At 42.0% G+C, this 19,705-nt stretch overlaps 1 protein-coding gene across 1 annotated transcript in view; it reads right to left on the bottom strand.

Annotated features, from left to right (window-relative positions):
• The window catches only part of LOC147684201 (uncharacterized), a 522,357-nt gene that overhangs the window by 451,264 nt on the left and 51,388 nt on the right, over positions 1-19,705 (bottom strand). Inside the window, exons 10-13 of the mRNA XM_086942611.1 lie at positions 19,470-19,649; positions 9,716-9,849; positions 4,796-4,908; positions 2,624-2,839 (exon numbers count right to left, since the gene is read on the bottom strand). Of these exons, the coding sequence (XP_086798737.1) occupies positions 2,624-2,839; positions 4,796-4,908; positions 9,716-9,849; positions 19,470-19,649 (643 nt within the window). The remainder of the gene's footprint in view (positions 1-2,623; positions 2,840-4,795; positions 4,909-9,715; positions 9,850-19,469; positions 19,650-19,705) is intronic.

The raw sequence follows: 19,705 nt of genomic DNA on the forward strand, positions 1-19,705 counted from the left end.
GGAGCCTGAGTGGCTAATACAGACTGTATTCATCCTCTTCCTTGCACACTCCCTTTTTGTCATTTGGGGTAGTGCGTGGCCTTCATCCTGATTTGGGATCAACGTATACGTCATATCCTTGGGTTCATTAGAATATATTCTTTGTCTAATGAGAGTTTCTTTCTTGCCCGCTTTTGCTTCCATGTCCTCTGAGTGATAACTTCTTTTGGACTGTTCCTTCTGTTCCCCTTGTTCGAGTGACAGACTAGTATCGATTTGCCCACTCAGGGTGGAGGTTAGTGGTATTTTTGTGTGGGCACCCCAGTGATAGGCTGTTTTAACCTACCTCATGATTTCTTCAATAATTACCTGCAGTTGTGCTAATCTGTCAACCACCTTCTTACATAAACATATTCGAAACTCATTAAGGTGGTTTGATTGAACCCTTGTGTTTCATTTATTTTATTTTATTGATGCAATTTATAGAGCGCGCAAATACCCTTGTGTGTCTCGGCGCTGTGGAGTGTCTAGAGGATGAGACCAGTGATGGACCTTTATTGGTCAAAAAGCCATGTCTTTCTGAAGGCAAACTGATTTTGACATGCTTTGATGTGTGTGGGAAGGGTGTTCAATAATTTGGCAGAGGCAATGACGAATCTTCTGTCCCCCCCGGAGACTTTTTTTGTCCTGGGGACCTTCAATAGGTTGGCCGTTAAAGAGCGCAAGGCTCTGTTGGGGGTGTAGATACAGAATGCCTTCTTCAGGAAGTGTGGTCCTGTTTTGTGAATGGCCTTAAAGGCGATGCAAAGGGCTTTAAATTTGATTCAGCTTTTTATTGGTAACCAATGGAGTTTCTGGACTTGGGATGCAATTGACTGGTACTTTGGGGGTGTTTGTTATCATTCTGGCTGTGGCTTTCTGCACCATCTGAAGTCTGTTGGTGACCTTTTTCTGGGCGTTAAGGACCAGGCCATTGCAGTAGTCAATTTTAGACATTAATAATGTACTGATTAGGGTTTTTCTGGCCTGTGAGGTAGATATGGGAGGAGTTTTTTTATCAGTCTGAGAGAGTAAAAGGCTGAGGAAACAATTGTGTTGGCGTGGATGTGTCTTACTGATTTAATGTATTGGTGTTTTTAAATGCTTTACACACCTGTCTCCTAAATTAAGTCTGCCTGCTTGCAACTAGCTACCAAGGGCTGAGCAAAGAAATAATTTATTTAGACCTTGACTGAACCTTTATTGTGTTTGTGGCCTTATTACTAGTGGTATGTCCCTACTTATCACTACTAATAAACCACTTTCCAACACTTAATCAACATTTGCCATTGGATTAAACTTGAGAATCAAAGCTTCTTTAATCTGACGGCATGTGATTTTATCAGTTCGCAGCATTTTCTTTATGACTTCTTTGACACCTTCACCATCAAATGTTTTGAGATACTTTATCACCTTTTTCTTATCAGTTTCTTTAAGTGCATCAATGAAGTCATCAAATGTCTCTATCCAAGCAGTCCATCTATCAACAATATTTTCCTTTTTGGTGGGCCATGGATGGGAGTGGCTGACATTTACAGCCTGATTCATCAAAAAGGTAATTGCGCTCGCAAAGGGCTAGATTCTGAGAATCTGGCCCTTTGCAAGAGCGATTTTTGCATTTGGGATTCATCATCCCAAATGCAAAAATCGCTATTACCGAAATCGCATATTTGCGAGGAATTGGATTTAAGGAATCTCTAATAGAGATTCCTTAAATGCAATTCATCAACCAATTAGAAATTGCGAAATCGCAATATTTGGTCGCAATTTACCACCAAGTCTGACTTGATGGTAAATTGCGAAAAAAGAGTAAAAAGCACTTTAGTGCATTTTTTTCTTTTGCATGTTACACACACACATGTCCTTTGGACATGTGTGTGCGCAACACCTGTTGAAATGTGCATTTAAGGGGTGCTACAGGGTGTCCTTTGGACACCCCTGGCACCCTTCAAATCGCTATCTCATTTGCGATTAGCAAATTGCTAATCGCAAATAAGGAATACACCCCATTAATTCCTATGGGCCTTTTGGCCCATAGGAATGACTGGGGAGTTTTTCCTTATTTGCGATTAGCAATTTGCTAATCGCAAATAAGGAATGTGTAGGAATCGCATTTTTTTTGCGATTCCTAGATGAATACCGTTTTGCGAGTCTGGAATAGCGATTCCTTATGAATCGCTATTTCAGACTCGCAAAACGGCCCAATGATGAATCAGGCTGAAAGAGTCTTATGCTACTTTTTGCTCATCGTGAAATTGTTTCTGCAAACCATCTCTGAAGCCTTGGGATATGCCCGCCTCTAGTAGATCATTTTTAATAAAAACTGGAAACATGACTTTCTTTTTGGTCTCCATCGGGAAAAGAACCTTTCACTATTCTGAACACCTTGCTCAGCTCTCACTCTTCTATGACTTATGACGTTGTTTTGAGCCCCACTCAGCAGCTTTAGTGACAAGCCACTTTGGGTATGGATGGCTCTGTAAGCACAACTAAGCCTAATAAATCTATCTTTAGACCAGACCTAAACATAAAATGGGAGCAAGACTTGTAGAATTTTGAGTTGAAATAATAAAAGAAGTAAGCAAGATTGTAAAGCATTGGTTACCTGGGTTGTTTATTTGAAATCCATAGTAGGTGAGCAGATCTTCAGGAACAAAATTGGGATCAAAAAGTGCTTGCAGCAAAGTGCAGGGACATGGTGCTGTGTTGAAGGACCAATACGGGGGTGGTTCATTGAAGTACCAGTTCAGACAATTTTTCCTTGGATTTTTTGTGGAGTTATTGTTATTTTCAAGACGATACACAAAAATCCCATTTTTACCTGTAAAAAGTAAGTTTGCAATACGTCATTAAGTAGTTAACTTTTAGGGTCACTTGATAATAGTTGACACCGTCTCCTGAACATTTAGTGAAGTGCCACATATGACATCTTATGGGAAAATATTTCAGATTCACAGTTCCTGAATTAATTTACTCAGTGAGATAATAATGTTTGTCCAAGATCAGACAGTGAACCAGTGGGACATGTACAAATGCTTTATATATTTATTAATGCTTATTTTGGGTAATGCTCAGAAAACAGTGACCACAACTCAAATTGCTGCAATTGATATAAAGTGAATTACAAAGACATAGAAGACCTACCTCTTTCAGAGAGGCCATAAAGTCGAATTCTCTCCCTGTCTTTGATGGTCCTTCGCGACAACTTCTTACAATGATGGCAGTTGGAAGAAGAGTGAGAATCAGGGAGGCAGAGAAAACACACAGGGTGTGTGTCTGATCTGGCCTTCTTCTTGTCACAGGCAGGGCAATAATCAAATAAAGAAGGTGTTTCTGAAGAAAACAAACCTTTTCTGGAATTCAAAAAAGGTATCACTCTCACTCTAAAGCAAAAAGACGTCGAGTGAAAGGACAAAAACTAGAAATGTATACGATATTTTTTGATAAAAAAGGAAGAGCTGTGAATCCAGGGTCCTGACTGAAGGAGCCGTAAAGAACAACTGACCTAACTGTCACCCGTGAGGCATGATGGGAAGCTAGGGGTCATCGCTGCCTTAAAGGCACGGTGACAGTTTTTGTGTGAAAATGCTTTCATTTCCTATGCTATTGGTTTACAATGCAGCCAGTAGGCTAACAATGTCTACTTTATTTGCAGTTTTCTCTTCATGAGTTTTACTCATTAAAAACAGAGTTCAAGTGCTACTTGCCCTCTTGTGTTTTTATATATTTGCAAATACAGTTTTTATGTGTGTTATTACATTGTTTAGCCTCCTAGATGGGAGCTGCATTGGTATGAGAAAAAAATGATATATGTATATATATATATGTAGAGCTATATCTATATATGTTTTCTATATATAATTTTTAAATTATTTCTGGGGTACCCGCACATGGGCGGGAATATTTAGTGCTTATGACTATTGATGAGGATCCCCTGGAAGAGAAGCTAGTTTACTGCTGAAACATTAAATCAGACATCAGGTCAGAGGCCCTGACTTACTGGTTGGCAGAGAAGATAATCTGTTGCAAATGCGCCAGCCTACCCTATCCCCCAAACTGATGTTTCACCTTCCTCAAGTAGACTTAAGCGGAACTTCAGATGTTTTTACTCCTATTCCGTATATACCATTGACATACACCTCCGATGGCCTGACAAAGTGAGGGCAGTCAGAGGTTTGGCCATTTGACCACCCACAAGATGTAAAGTGGGCAGTCAAATGGCCAGTTTTCACTGTTCATCACGCACAGGTAAAACCTGAAAGTAAGGGGCAGTGAAAACTACAAAATGACCCCTACAAAATTGCAGAGAATTCCCATGGAGAAGGGATCATTAGTTTTTTATATTTCCAATTAAATCCTGATTTAGGAATTGATAATATTAAAAAAAAAAGGTGTAAAGTTTAACCAACGGTAACGTCATGTTGGCAGCGGTTCTTGCCAAAGCAAGAGATGTCACCTGGGCTGGCAAACATCTTGAGATTCAGAGAGCAGGTACTAAGTCAGGACAATGGATTATTTTACTCTACTCCCTTTACATAGTAAAGCCTGTCCTCTGCAGTTAAAATCAGCCCCATAGTACCAATCACACAATAAATCCTGCATTTTCCAGGGCTTTAACTACAGACTCCTAACTAATAGCTACTTCAGATCCTTTTACTGTGCTGAGGGCTCTTAAGACTCTGACATCAACAGTTATCAGAGCTTTGTCCCATGTGAAGAATACAAGAGATGATTTCAAAGTATCTCTGATTACTCTTGGAATATCAAAATAACTTACTGGTCAATGCTCCGGGATAGCGGTCTGGGCGGTAAGCCTGCTGAATGCTTCCATATGTTTGTGGGTCATTATAGGCTGGAAAAGTGTTGGAGCTGCTGGTTCTAGGCTGCCCACTGCAGATTTTACATATAGAAAATATTAGACTCACAAAACATCTTTGTCAGCATATAAGGTTGTTCATTGATCCACTTGAAAGTTTAGGTAAACTAGATACATTTATATACAAATCAGGTCAAGTTTTGGATTGAGGAGATGAGTCAAGATACATGAATACAATTGTGTATCAGTCATATTTCACATTCTTCCGACTACATGTTGTGTTCAATGGTGCTTATATTAATCTCTAAACTGGTTGCAAATAGGCAATGAATGTTAATGTGCTTACGACACACAATTAATACTTTTATTATATGACTGTATGAATGAATGCATCCCTTCTACTCACGACCAGGAAACAAAATCAGCAGGATAAAATAGGAAGATAAGTGTTTAATAGATCTACTAAAATGCAGGACACCAATTTTCCAAACTCATTTAAAAACGTTTAGAGAAATCATAAAGAAATACAAAGAGGTGTTTTGTCCTGTAAGCCTACAAGAAAGTGGTATCAAGTAATATAAAGACATATAAAAAAGATGAAAGAATACCTCAAGAAGAGGGAAAAAATATGAATGTTTTGGGAAGCATAGTTGTAGCATAATATCTAGACAAGTGCCTTGGTAGCACACACCCCACTATACTACTCACAAACCAATGAGATATGTTAAGAGAATGCATTCCATGGACTTTTCTAGAGAAGCTATACTCTTTGTTACAGTGGTTGACATTGTAAAAACATGTTTCTTAATAAATTGGGTATTCCATTTTGCACCGAAAAGTAGCTAAATTTACAGATGCAGCTTTTAATTTGCAGACTTTCATTTTTGTTCAGTCCTAGTATTGGCCCCATTCATATGTTATTCGTTCTTTTAAATAAAGGTGAATTCCAAACACATGAGCTTTTCCTTGGAAGATTTGCACAAAATAGCTCATATTCTGGACAGCCTTTACATTTTTTAGATCACTGAGATAGTATCATAGCCTTCATAATGTTAGTGTATTGCTTCCTACCCATCTTGTCCTTTAGATATTATTTCTCCTTTATACATTCAATGGTGTTTTTATTTCATTGGCCGGGAGTCGCGCTTTTAAAACCTTTTACCTCAGAAGTTAGATACAGTCCTCATTCTGATTGTTCTGAAATAACTCAAATGTATGTTTTACAACCCATCTCAATGCTAGTGTTACCTGGAGGGTTCAGGCAATAAGGATGCCACATTAACACATGGCCTGACTGGAGGTGTTGTCTACATGTTGTTGGGTGTTGCCTGACTAAACATTTCTTTGTATACCCTGTCAAGAGTCTCTTGTGAATGAGTGTATTTCAGCCTTTTAATTTATTTATTCATTTAATTTATTCAGCAGTTGTATATACTGTGAAGTATGTGGGAGCTTTAGAATGAACAACCAACAGTGAGTGTTGAAAGCACAAATTACACTAGGAACAGAGGCTTAGGCCAAAACACAGGAATCTATACTACTATTATAAAGAGAGAACTTGCACCTTTAGGCAAGGTAAACTCTGGAACCACAGCACCAATCTACACACCCGATACACCGTTGAAATCGGCTGGGTGTGTAGATGGTCATAGGCTTTAAAAATTTTAAAAATAAACGTTATATAAAAAGTTAAATTTTTACAAAAAGTAGTTCCCCCAAAGTAGCGCCGGCCGCGACTGTGTGTCGTCACGTCAGGAGCAGGGGAGGAGCAGCATCCCAGGAGCGGCGGACATGGCGCGCAGCGGAGGAGCGGTGAAGTCAGGCCAGCAGCGGAGCGGAGAGGCGGAGATGGCGCGGATAGGCGGATATGGTGCGGGGAGGAGCGGCGGCGGACAGGTGGTGAGTGGCAGAGCGGCGGAGCGGAGAAATATGGACCGGCGGTGTGAGCAGCAGAGGCAAGGTAAGAATCCGGGGCAGCCAGGCCCCCGCCCGCCACGACATTGTCTGTGTCCCGGACCATGTTGTGGCGGGCGGGCGGGGCACGGGCTGCTGGGGAATGTCAGGGCAGGCGGGGGTAGGGGAAGCAAGCATTTCAGGTTTGCGTGCTCTCCCGCCCCGGCCCCCGCCCGCCACAACAAGGTCCAGGACACAGACAATGTCGTGGCGGGCGGGGGCCTGGGCGGGAGAGCACACAAACCTGAAATGCAGCCCCCAGCCCCCTTCTACCCCAGGCAACGCTGGGGCGGGCTGCTAGTTTGTCATAAAGTACAAGTAATCCTATTTATAAGTTTGAGAAGTTTATAAATAGTAAGTAGCAAGGTATATTTCAATACTCAAACACTAATGGGCTAACTAAAGGGCAGCTGATTGAGAATTAAAGTGGAGAAAAAAGAGGAAGAAGAGGAGACACCAAGTAGGGTAGCATGGTTAGTCATAGGTAAAACACCATTAAGCACAGTTCAGGGGCCATGAATACATTCATAGTAAAGGATGCAGTCCAGTCTCAGTGGAGTGACGTTTTGGGTGGGGTATCTATTGCTGGTGACAGATTCCGAGCAGAAAAGCTACATTTTCAGCTTTAAATGGAGACTGAACAGGTGACAGTTTCGGGGCTTCCAGGATAGTAGTTGGATGTCTTGGTTCACAGATTCTCTGTAAGCATCTTCCATAGGAGAGTGGCAACTTCTACCAAGGCTTGGTGATGAGTGAGCATTGATTCCAACATGGGCTTTCTAGCTCAAAGGTGTTTTTTTACTCCTGAGCCCTCTCAAGCTACAAGTCAGAGGTAAGGAGATGTAATTAAGATGGACCATTCTGTAGGCTAGGCATCTTATTTCAACATTTATTCTTGCCTTGATTGGGAGCCAGTAGAGTTTGCAGGAAATTGATTGGTAGGTTTTTTCCCTTTAAACACACTGCCTAACCTTATTGCCATCTGATACTGCTTTGTCACTGCTATATTTACCTTCCTATGCAGTGACATTATTTTTCTGTATTTGGTAACATTTGGTCATGTCTCTCCTGAAAGTTCCTCTTGCAGCCAATTTTTCACTTCGTAGATCACTAACCACAAAAACAAATATGAGCAGAGGCACCCATTTACTTTAGTTGCTATTCTGTGGGCTGTGTAGGTTTAGATTCTTGAATCACATTGTTAGCAGGTTGGACACCTTTCTGGCCAAAATGTCCCAGTTTCTATTTGAGATGTACCTCCATTTCCTGATTGTATAAGTCAGACATGATAATTGGGCACCTCTCTCTGTTAAGTAGCGAGATCAACATCAGTTGCTCCTCTAGATTAGGTCCTTTATAGCATCCCTGGAGAACTAGCCCCAACTAATCTCTGGAAATCCTTAACTTACAAAAATATGCACACTTGGCTTTTTCAATTTAAGATCCCTCTTGCACTCTCTTAGGACCCTTCTGTTGCAGATGTGTTCTCTCCTTCTGTCCATGCGATCCTTTAGAGCCTGGTCTGTATTCTTCTGTTCTGTCACTGTAGTCCAGGGAACAACCTTTATCTTTATTCCACCAGGCCTTGAGTAACTAATACTTTGTTGCACCATTACTACTTTTCATTTTAACTATTATAGTTGCATATACCACCTGTTATATACTCCTAGATAATTTGAAAGGCAATAATGAACTTCTATTAATCAGCTAAACAGTACAGACCCTGTTGTTTGAAGGGTCCCAAATATATAGCAGTTTGCTGCTATTTGTCTTAGTGTTCCTCTTTGAATGTCTGTGTGAAACATGTCCACACGTTTCCAATCTACATACCTCTTTGGAGACATCATGCTCTCTAATGACTCATAACTGAATTCTCCCATGGTAGGGGAAAGACACTCTACCTTAACAAATGATGATAAGAGAAAAACTATGGATGCAGTACTCCTGGCACTCCTTCTTAACCCTTTCGATGCTGATGACGAGCTCAGCTCGTCATCAGCCACGGGGGGCGTGTGCGGATGACGAGCTGAGCTCGTCATCTAACGCGGCTTTTAGAAAAAAGCCGCGTAGCGGAAAAATAACCGCCGCAGCGATGCGGTTAATATAACAGACATGTCTGGTTCCCCGCTATCTAAGTACTACAAGGCATTACTTGAGAGAGAGAAACATCTTTAGAGGCCTGACAATAGAGTCTCTCTTGATAAAAAGAAGGGACATTTATCAACTTACTGTAATTAATTGGTTAACATTTGTAATCAGATTGGGATGGAGTATGGAAAAATACTCATCTTGGTAAGTATGGGTGTCCACATATAAAGAGGATGAGCAAATTTAAACATAGCAGAAAACACGTTTTGTCTGACCTACTATCATGTTGAGAACTGATCACATCTCATCAACATTGATGTTACTTTACCAGAATCCCGGTGAATGCAGGGTTGGATTTAAAATCATCTACCTTTTCCACAAAGTCTTGCACCAGACCAAGTGCTGCTTTACATCACTGTCTCTTATTGCTCATATAAGGGCATCAGTGATTCGAGGGACAATTTCTGCACTCTCAAGGTATTTTCCTCTGCAGTTGTTTCCCTCTGCCTTGAGAGTACTGCAGGAAGTCCACAAAAGCCTATTTCACATTCAACCCTTAAGTAAAGCGAATTAACATGAGTCCAGTTCCCTCCTGATCAAAGAGAACTCTCAAGCTTCCATTGGAAGAAATAGTGTTTTCCAAAAAATATTAAGGACATAAAATAAATTAGTACTTGGCATGAAGCATGCTGTTCAGTACAGTGAAGGATGAGGGACTCCTATAGGCATAATCTTTACTCTTTTCAAACACAAATATATTTAATTCAAGCACATTTACTCTACACACTGCAGTGGACTTGGTACAACTCTTCCCTGACTTAATAAACATAATTACTGTACCTGAAATAACCCATTCTTGGTGTGTAAAATGTTGGTAGGGCTTCATATCTCCAATTCATTCCTCCATCTTCAAACATAATCAGGCAAAATGAATAGATCCCATCTGTGGCCAGCACTGCTTGGTATGTGTTGGTCTGTTTAGGAAAAAGGAAAAATAGATCAAATGTAGAACATCATTAAAAATGACCCACACTCTCCTAAAAAAGGCAGTACCCCCATAATAGTGAAGTGCATGACCAAGAAAACAGTATTTTTTTTCCTATTTTTTTATCTTGATGCTCTGAGAGATGCATCCCAATTTATTTTGATATACAAGAAAATGCTCTGCTCAAATGAGCACATACAAGTGTATGGAACTATAGTCAAGTGTTCTAACTACTATCTCCAGGCTCGGAGACATTGATGGCTGGCAGTAGCTGTACATACCTTTTTATCTGTGCTGGTGTATGGTAGGAAATAATCATCTTTTGTATGGTGTACCCCCCGATGTTTGCCATATCTGTTTTTGCTTACTGAAGAACTCTGCATTTTTATCCCTACAAACAATTATGAATGTGCTTGCACTCCTCCTTTTAACATGGCTAAATTAACAAAACCCCAATGGGCATATTCAACTTAAGTAACGTTCCCCAGTCTAGTGTACAATCTGTACCCCGAGCCTGGACTATGCACCTATTGCGCCATACACTACAGCGGCAGAGAAAACATAGCTTTAGGCCTCACTGGAGCATTTGAAAAAATGCGATTCGACCTGTCAACATAAAAGTAAACACTGTTGACAAGTCAAAACCTTCCTCCTAAATACTAATAGGTCACCCATACATAGGTCTGTTAGCCCATAAAGCAATGAGCATGTTATGTAGCCGTAGGAAATGTTAAACGTTAAGATAAAAAATGTCCTTGTGGTGACTAGCACCCAAAAGCTTTTTCCACTGTAGGAAAGCTGTCTTTTCCATAGAGAAACACTGGCATGCACAACTAAGTTGAATAATGCTATTTTTGGCTTGAAAACACTAAGGGCCTTATTACGAGTTTGGTGGTGCGGAAGCGGACAGCCACACCAGTGGCCTGCACCCGCACCGCCAAACCCGTGTGCCCACCGCCAGCCAGAATAAAAGTTTACTGATGTCAGGTGGGCTTTTTTTTACAGTCCCTCGGCGGTGCACTTTTTCTCCTTGGTTGACCACAGGCTGTGGGGCACCCATATGAGCAATCCCATCGCTGGAGAGATGTATCAGTTATGAACATCTGAGTTGGAGTTCTCTTTTGGAATGGTACACCAATTAGCAGATTTTTTCCATGCCACCATCTTGGTAGGGAAGCTTTCACGCCCTGACATTGGGTGAGCTTGTTGTCCCAATGATCTGTGAATTGGTTGTAATAATCCTCCAGATTCTGTTGTAACAGTCTCAAGTGCAGTCTGCCATTTGGAACAAGATATATACATAAGATCATTGACCCTAGAACAAACACCATTTGTCTGGCTGATGGGTGTGGAGTGTGCAGAAGTTTGGCACACTTCTGAGCGATTGATGACAGTCTTGCCTGCAAAGGATACACATTTTTGCTACTTTTGTGTCTCGTATCACACCTTGAAAGTGGAGCCTTTGAGTTGGTATCTGGATTGACTTCTCTATGTTGATGTGGAGACCCAGAGATCGTAGTGTCTTGACGCAGATGTGGTAGTGTTTCTTTGCTTGCTCAGGAGAAAAGCTTTTTACCAGCCACTCATCTGAGTATGGGTAGACGAATAGCTTCTGTTTTTTGTAAGACTGCTGATACGATGGCCATGCACTTCGTGAATGTGCGGGGTGTTGATTTCAGGCCAAAGGGTAAAACCTTGTATTGGTAATGTTTGGATGCCACTTTAAAATGCAGGAACTTTTAATGTTTCCTTGCTATTGGTATGTGGAAGTAGGCATCCTACAGATCAATTGAACACATGCAGACCCCCTGATGGAGCTGGGGGTATATCTGGTGGACAGCCAACATTCTGAATTTCTCCTTGTGGATGTATTTATTTAGGAGATGTAATTCCAGAATTGAACTGAATTCTGCAGTTGGGCCATTTTTCTTTATGAGGAAATACAGAGAGTAAAACCCTACTGACCATTGGGAGAATGGAACCTCCTGCATTGCATCTTTGCGAAGAAGGATGGAGACTTCTCTCTGCAGGTTTTCGAAGGTGGAACAGCAAGAGGAGGACAGTGAAAATGAAGGGCCTGATTCACAAAAGTAATCTGAGACAAAATCCTAACTTTACGACTTTTGGTATTCACAAAAGGCATCCAGTAGTAGTAAAGTTAGGGTTCCTAACTTTACTACTACTAAATGCCTTTTGTGAATACTGAAAGTCGTAAAGTTAGGATTTTGTCTCAGATTACTTTTGTGAATCGGCCCTTAGAGAGTATCCATTCTCTACACTATTTAAGACACATTTCTTGTGACATTGCACAACTCGTTGAGAAATGTATTTCCCCCACCAGAGTGGGAGACAGCAACAGGAGAAGCAACAACTCATTGTTTGCCTAGTTTTTTTAGAGTGTCTAACTCTGCTTTAATTTTAGCCATCTCATCATTAGTGTGAGCCTCAGAGTGTCAAACTGTGCTTTCATTTTTGCCATCTCATCACTAATGGTATGTTCCAAGTAACGAGTTACCAGTGAAGGGGATATTTAAGATCCAATGATGTGCCTCTGGTTTTAGACCTGTCAGACTGAACCATGAAGAACACCTGTCGCAAACACCATGCTAATGTCCATGACCTGCGATGTAAGTGTCATCTGCTGCTCCGCTGATGAGTTGGTTGACAACTAAACCACCTTCCTGCAAGATCTCCTCGAAGTCCTGCCTGTGTTCTCTGGGGGGCTTCTCTGCAAATCTGGCAAGTGAGTCCCTGAGAGACCTTTCATGGTGTCCCAGCAAAGCTGTCTTACTTGGCATCTTCATAAAGGAGGCTGATGTCCAACACATCTTTTTGCTCAAGGAATCCAAATGCTTAATATCCTTCTCTGGAGGTACGGACGATAAAGCAGCCACAGTATGTGTTTTCTTAGGCACAGCGATGATTGCCAAATCTAGTGGAAGATAAGCTCATAGAAATAAAAGAGTCTTGATCAGCTGCTTTATATCTGTATTACATTCCTGGTGGGGCAACTCGAAGAGAGGCTGAAGTGAGAAAAATGTACTTCACCGGTAAGACCTGGAACAAAAGGTAACAACATTCTTGAGGATGACTGATGATGTAAGGTCTCAAAAATGGCTGAAGAGGTTGTAGGTGGAGCAGGAATGTCAATGTTTATCTTGGCAGCACCTCTCACTAATACCTCTTTTAAGGTATTAATATTGTCTACTCTGGATATTCTTACTGGTGGCATATCCTTAAGTGTTGGTGAATAATCTGTCTTAGATGAACGTGTAGACGTAGACCATGTAGGAGATCTGTGCTTGCGGTGGCACAATCTAGGGGGAAACGTAGTTTACGATGCAACTTTTAGCATGCAGTGCTATTACAACGCAGACTTTAAAACGCATTCCAATACAACGAATTACACTGGGGGCACGCTAGGATAGGGAATTGTTTTAATTTACTGTCCAGCACCTTCCCTAGTGTCCACGGGGACTGGTGTTGGAATAGTAAATTAAAATATTCACTATCCAACACCCCTTAGTGAAATGCGTTGTCATGGGATGCGTTTTAAAACTTGCGTTGTTACAGCATGCGTGCTAAAAGCATGCGTTGTAACAACGTACATCCCAATCTAGGCCTTTGAGGTGTGCGGACAGGTGTAGTATCTCTTGATCTGGTCCTCCGGTAAGATTTACTCTGCAACCTGGATCTGTCCTTTGGAGTGGCTTCTCTAGGTAACCTGGTTCATGATGGTGGCAGAGAGGTGGCATCTGCCAAAATAGCTAGAGGAATCTTGGCCCATAGCAGTGGTGTCCATGGAGGAGTCAGCGGAGTATCTGCGCGAACACTGCACATCTGGGTGCCGTGGGACGGGCATTTTGCAAACACTTTCTAGCCACCTTGGGGAGAGACAAATCAAAGCCTGTGAAGCCTCTGAGTGATGGCTGGCTCTTTTTCTCTGCCTAGAAGAGTGCGAAGTGTCTCTAGAAGAAGTAGACGGAGCCCTTCCCTGAGACAGTTACATAGGTGAATTTGCAGGTAAGGAATGAGACGTCGACATCGACTGGCACCTTTTCACCGGTGATGGAGAATGTCTAGAAGTTGTGTGTTTTATTGTTGGATGGCATCTGATTGCTGGCAATGGACATGTGTGGCCCCACATTAAGCGGTGTATAGTTGACGTTAACAGAGGAGGTGTATGTCTTGACGGTAAACGTCGCCTGGTTGACCCCAATGGAGGAGTCGCATGTGCCAATGTCAAACGCTGTCTGGTTGATTTTGGTGGCTGATGTGTATGCCTGGATGTCGAACGTCTCCAGGTGGACGCTGATGGTGGAAGTGAATGTCTCAATGTTGGACGTCTGGGTGGCGTTGATGATCGAGATGCATGTCTCAATGTCGAATATCGCCTGGTTGACATCGACGGAGGAGGTGTATGTCTGGTTGTCGATCGCCGACCTCTCAACATTGGCAGGGAATGTCTCAGGGTTGAATGTTGCTTGGTTGACGACAAAGGAGCTGCAGTGTGTCTCGATGTCAACCTGTGCCTGGTTGACTCCGAAGGAGAAGGTTGCCGTCGACAGAGGATGTTGCTGTGACTTTAAACAACGTGCCTGGCTCATCGTTAAATACTGGATGCCGTAGACTTGGACATACGTGTCAGCGTCAATACCAATCTTTCAGGCGAGTCTCTCGGCGTCATTTCTTCACTGTACGGTGGGGTCAGAGGTTAGGAGTACCTTGCAGGCATCTCCGACGCCGAGCCTGACACCGTTGGAGGACAAATAGGTATTTCTTTACCTCTGGGAATGGATCTTGTCCTTTTCCTTTGCCTGGTAGGAGATCTGCCTCTTGAAACCTTAAGAAGAGAGGTTAGAGGATGTCTTTAAATTAAGTTTTCTATCTTTCCTGAAGCCAATGACGGCAGATTTTTTTTCTCTGTCTGTTAAAGTTTGCGTAGAAAACTGCTGGCAAAGGTGACAAGTCTCAGGCAGATGGGTAGCAGGAAGATAACATATGTAGACTGAATCTGCCTTTGCCTTCTTTTTGTCAAAGGCAGAGCACATGAGAAAAAGAGAAGGCATTTTCGATAGAACAAAATGTCTATTTCCATCACGAAAAAAGTATTACTCACTCAAGATGATGAGAAACGTTGAGTGAACCTCTGAAAAAGTAGTTTTACAAAAAAGTCAAAAAGCTGAGGGAGCACTGCACTTTGGGGTCCTCACAGAATGAGCTGGAAAAAAGAACTGACCTGTCACCCTTGAAGCCTAATGGGATACAGGAGGTCATGGAGGACTTAAAGGCACGTTGCCAGTTTTCTCTTTTTATGCTTTTAATACAGCATATTGGCTAACAAGGCTTTTGTATTCAATTGCAGGTTTCTCTAAAAGCTGCATGTTGCATTTTCTGCTCTTTTTTCTATTTTTTAGAAATGCTCTACTCTGCTAAAATGTTTTAATACAGGAAAACTCAATGTAAATTGAGCATTTTTGCCCCTAATATAGGCTGCAAATATAAATGTTTATATATATATACATATATATGCACGTAGGATTGGTAGCCCAATTAGAGTCGCACACGAAGTGGGATGAAAGGTTACCAGCCTTTATTCACGGTATAGACCAGTTCAATCAGCCAGTGGTTTCAAACAGCCTTGTTGCAGCCTGATGCATTTCGAATCAATCTTCCTCAGAGGCTTGTTGCAAGGTGCGTGCTCCAGCGAACCTTGCAATATATATATATATATATATATATACACACACACACACACATACACACACATATACATATACATATATATATATATATATATATATATATATATATATATATATATATATATATATATAATGTGTATTATAGTACTACGTACATATTTTCTTCTATACATAAATATATATATTAAAAAATGTCCCAGCACATATCTGGAAATATTCAGTGCTTATGACTATTGATGAGGATCCCCTGGAAGCCAACGTAATTTACTTCTAAGAAGATGTCCGAATCATAGACACATTTACACCAATGTCCTGTTATAATCAAGAAGAGGAAAGAAAATAACACTTTTTTGTAAAACACAGCATCACAGGAACAAATAGGAAGAAATGGCAAAATAATGTTAAGCTGGCTATGAGAGGAGGGATTACAGCATTAAACCCATGTACACTCCACCGTACAGGTTGTGGCATGGGGCATGCGTCAACATAGTAATGTAGTTTCAAACCTTAACTTGCTCTCATTCAGCTAAATAAACAAAGTCAGAGTCATCTTCCAAGGAGATGAAATACCTAATTCCTAATCCCTTAGACCATTTACCACTTTGGGTAGGGAGGAGCCAGGAGACACCCTTGTCCACATGCTGATGCCAAGAATAGCCTCCTCAGTGTCCTAATTGGAACTCCACTGGACCTGATGAAAAAAGAAGAGGACTGAACCTAATGTCTGAGACCTGAAAGGGGCCCTGAAGAACTGTGCCGGCTTCTTCTTCTACCCAGGACAAAGAAGTGGACTCCAAGGGTCATAAGGTACAGGGACACAACAAGCTAAAAGAGTCCTTTCCCAAAGATTTCTAGCTGACCAGTTCCAACTAGACCAGACTTGGACCCACCTGATGGCCTCTGCTGCAATGAGGTCTGACTTCCAAGTGCTGCTCCTGAGGTCCTGGAAACCTTGACTATGTCTGGTTGGACTTGCCCTACCACCCCTGAAAGCCTTGAACTTAAAACCATTATGCATCCAAATACCTCCGGAGGTCTGGGACAAACCTGCTAAGCTGATCTGATCAAGGTGTATTGCCACTGAGATTCTGGTTCCCTCCCCACCCTGAGATTTTTTTGTGATGGCAAATCCTCTGAAGTGGGACTTTGGAGAGATGTATCAGGCCTCGTGGAACCCTCTTTAGCTACAGTCTGAAGCCTTGCCCCACTAGAGGAATTCAAGCTCCAAAAAGGTGAATTTGTGAACAAAGAAATCTCCATCGAGCGAAGATATCAAAAGTATCTGGCCAGCGAGGGACCTTTACTGGGTGCCAAATTCTTACTTCTCTGAATCTGAGCCTTCCATTTTTAAAAAATTAAGCCCAAATGTCAAAACTCCGACTGGGTTGAACCTGGTTTCTTTATCTGAACCATGCTCTATCGCGGTTAGTCTGAAATCAAACTTAGGTCCCGATCTCCCTCGGACACTTGACCACAGTTGACGTATAAACATTTTCTTTTACTTTAAACCTTTAAAAATGTATATCTGTGGTCCCCCTTAATAGATTTTAGTTGTTTTGGTCTCATTTTTCTTAATTCTGTTTTTTGTTGTTGTTGTGTTTTGACTTTATACTTTTTTGCCATTACCTAAATGCTTTACAGGTTGCCTTGAAGTTAAGCTTGGATGCTCTGAGCAATAGCTACCAGGGGGTTGAACCCAGGTAATGGAGAGGTTCATTGGTTCATACAGACAAAGACTATGTTTATTACATCATGTGGTTAGTCACCCACCCTTAACTAATAACCCAATTCCTTACATGCATTTTGTGCAATTTATTGCACATGTAAGAAACTCAGGCTGTGAGTGGTATGAGTGTGCATTCTGTCTTCCATATGCATGGAGATGCACCTTGAGCTGAGCCTTAATCTTGCCGCAAGGGATACAGTCCTTGGCTGACCTTCGCTACCCAAATAGCCAGTGTACTCATCCATGTGGAAGAGAAGATCACCAAGATTCCCATGGAACCAGGGCTCATAACACAGGCCTATGACAAAGGAGCCAAATCAGTTTTCACACCAGTTCATTCTTTCTAGGTGGATGGCCAATGCTGGACTTGATTTCAGCTGCTGAAATTAACAAAAATGTGATTGTTGGAATACTGGAATTAATCTCAGTCTCTGGTAATTACAGCTTTACCACTTGCAATGCCACTGCAAACAGGGTTCAACTCAATGCAAATCAGTCTGGGTCTTCCCCAGTAAAAACCTAATCCGCCAGGTCATATACCCTCTGATTGGGACAAAAACTATACCCATATTGTTTTAAGCCATTAGATAGTGCTCATAAGAGCTGCATTTGATAGCCTGATAATGGTTGTCAGGATTGTCCCTGAAAATTTGTCAGAGGGAACATGGAATTCAGGAAACAGCAGTGGGGGGTCTTATAGACATCTAGCTATTAGACCTCTGAAGGCTGGCACCTGGTTAGATCCAGCCAAGATGGTTGTGCAAGCAGATCTTTACAATGTCTGTCTTCTAGGGAATTATATCTTTATGCTGGAGTTGGCAGACACTAGTCTGGCTTGGTAGCAGGTGATCCACTGAGAACATCTTAAGGATGGAGAAGTGTGGCTCAATGGTTACAGCGGCAGACCCTGATGCAGAGGTCTAGCCCGGGACCAGGGTTCGATTCCCCGCCTCGGCGGGTCTTGGGCTCAAAATTCCACGGAACTGAAAATTCTCGCCTCGGTGCCTATTCCAATCATGGAGTCCCACTCTGCAACTCTGGGCAATAGCTTGCTCAATCTCCACAACGGTCCCCACAACGCTAAGGATGCCTGGCCTCCACCCTGGGGGTGCCCAGGAGTGGATGCCTCACAGGGAAAGCCAGGACGGGTTCCACAGCGGTATTCGTACAAGCGCCTTGAGACCCTTGTGGGTGAGTAGTGCGCTATACAAGTATCAATTTACAATTTACAAGGAGGAAATCTGTAGGACTGAGGCTTACAAGTATGATCAAGAAGGAGAGAAGTTTAGACTTGCTAATGAAATCTGCTACATGGTTCGCTGTGCTCAGTTACAATGCTGCATCTACAGTGGTGCCATAAGCTGCAACACATAATGACAAAAGAGTGCACCAGATGTGCCACAGAGCAACTGAGGGTGGAAATGAACACACATAGGAGCGCATACAGAGTCACTGGGCATATGTAAGAAGGTGAAGGGTAACTTGGGGGAAATTGAGCTCATGCAGGAAATCAAGGAAGATGCTGCAAAGGCAGGGGCACTGGAACGTTTGGACACATTCAGCAGGGTAAGGGCGGATTAGACAGATGCAGAAGAGTGAGTGAATATTGGGCACATGCAGGAGAGCAAGGGGAGCAACCAAGACAAATAACAGGTGGGTGATGGGTAAATAGTTCACATACAAGTGCAATGGAGAAATGGGAAAATGGGAATGGAAATACAAGATATGGCCTTATGACTCAGTCAAGTATGTGGCAGTGGTGACTAGGAAATGTTACAAGCAGCAAATGAGCATAAAGGATATTGGACAAACAACAAAGAACAAAGGTTGAAAACCAGAAAATGTGCTAACATGAAAAATGTGCTCTCTATAACTATGCATTTATACAGCTTGTTTATTAAGGCAAATAATGGCCCTGATAAACAGAAACCACTACATTCTCAAGTTAAAGCATTTAGGCTATGATCTATGTATTGTACATAAAAATAGGAACATGTTTAAGCATTCTAACTAATACCAATATCATGTGACATGTATAATAAAAAACAATACCTTTAAGAAGATCTATTGCAGGTTATCATGCATCTTTTAGCAATTCACCCAGAACCCACCATTCACCCCCCCCACATGGCAGCCATTACATCCCAGATATCCCAACAGCTCAGCTGTGATACTCACAGATGGACCTTGCCCACGTGGGAAGTCTTTGGCAGGGTATGGTGGCACCTGCTCCCAGGTGATTCTGATGGCCCAGAGGGCACTGAATTGAATGCCCAGTGCCTTGAAGTATGTTGAAATAGATGCCTCAAGGCGTGATTTGAAGTCATCAGTGGATGGATTTCTTTGGAAGTCAAAGACCTGTGAAAAACCGACAATTGAGGTTCATCTTCACCCTCAAACATCACCCTTGTCAC

Source organism: Lissotriton vulgaris, chromosome 11 (assembly GCF_964263255.1).
Source record: "Lissotriton vulgaris chromosome 11, aLisVul1.2, whole genome shotgun sequence".
Lineage (NCBI taxonomy): Eukaryota > Metazoa > Chordata > Amphibia > Caudata > Salamandridae > Lissotriton > Lissotriton vulgaris.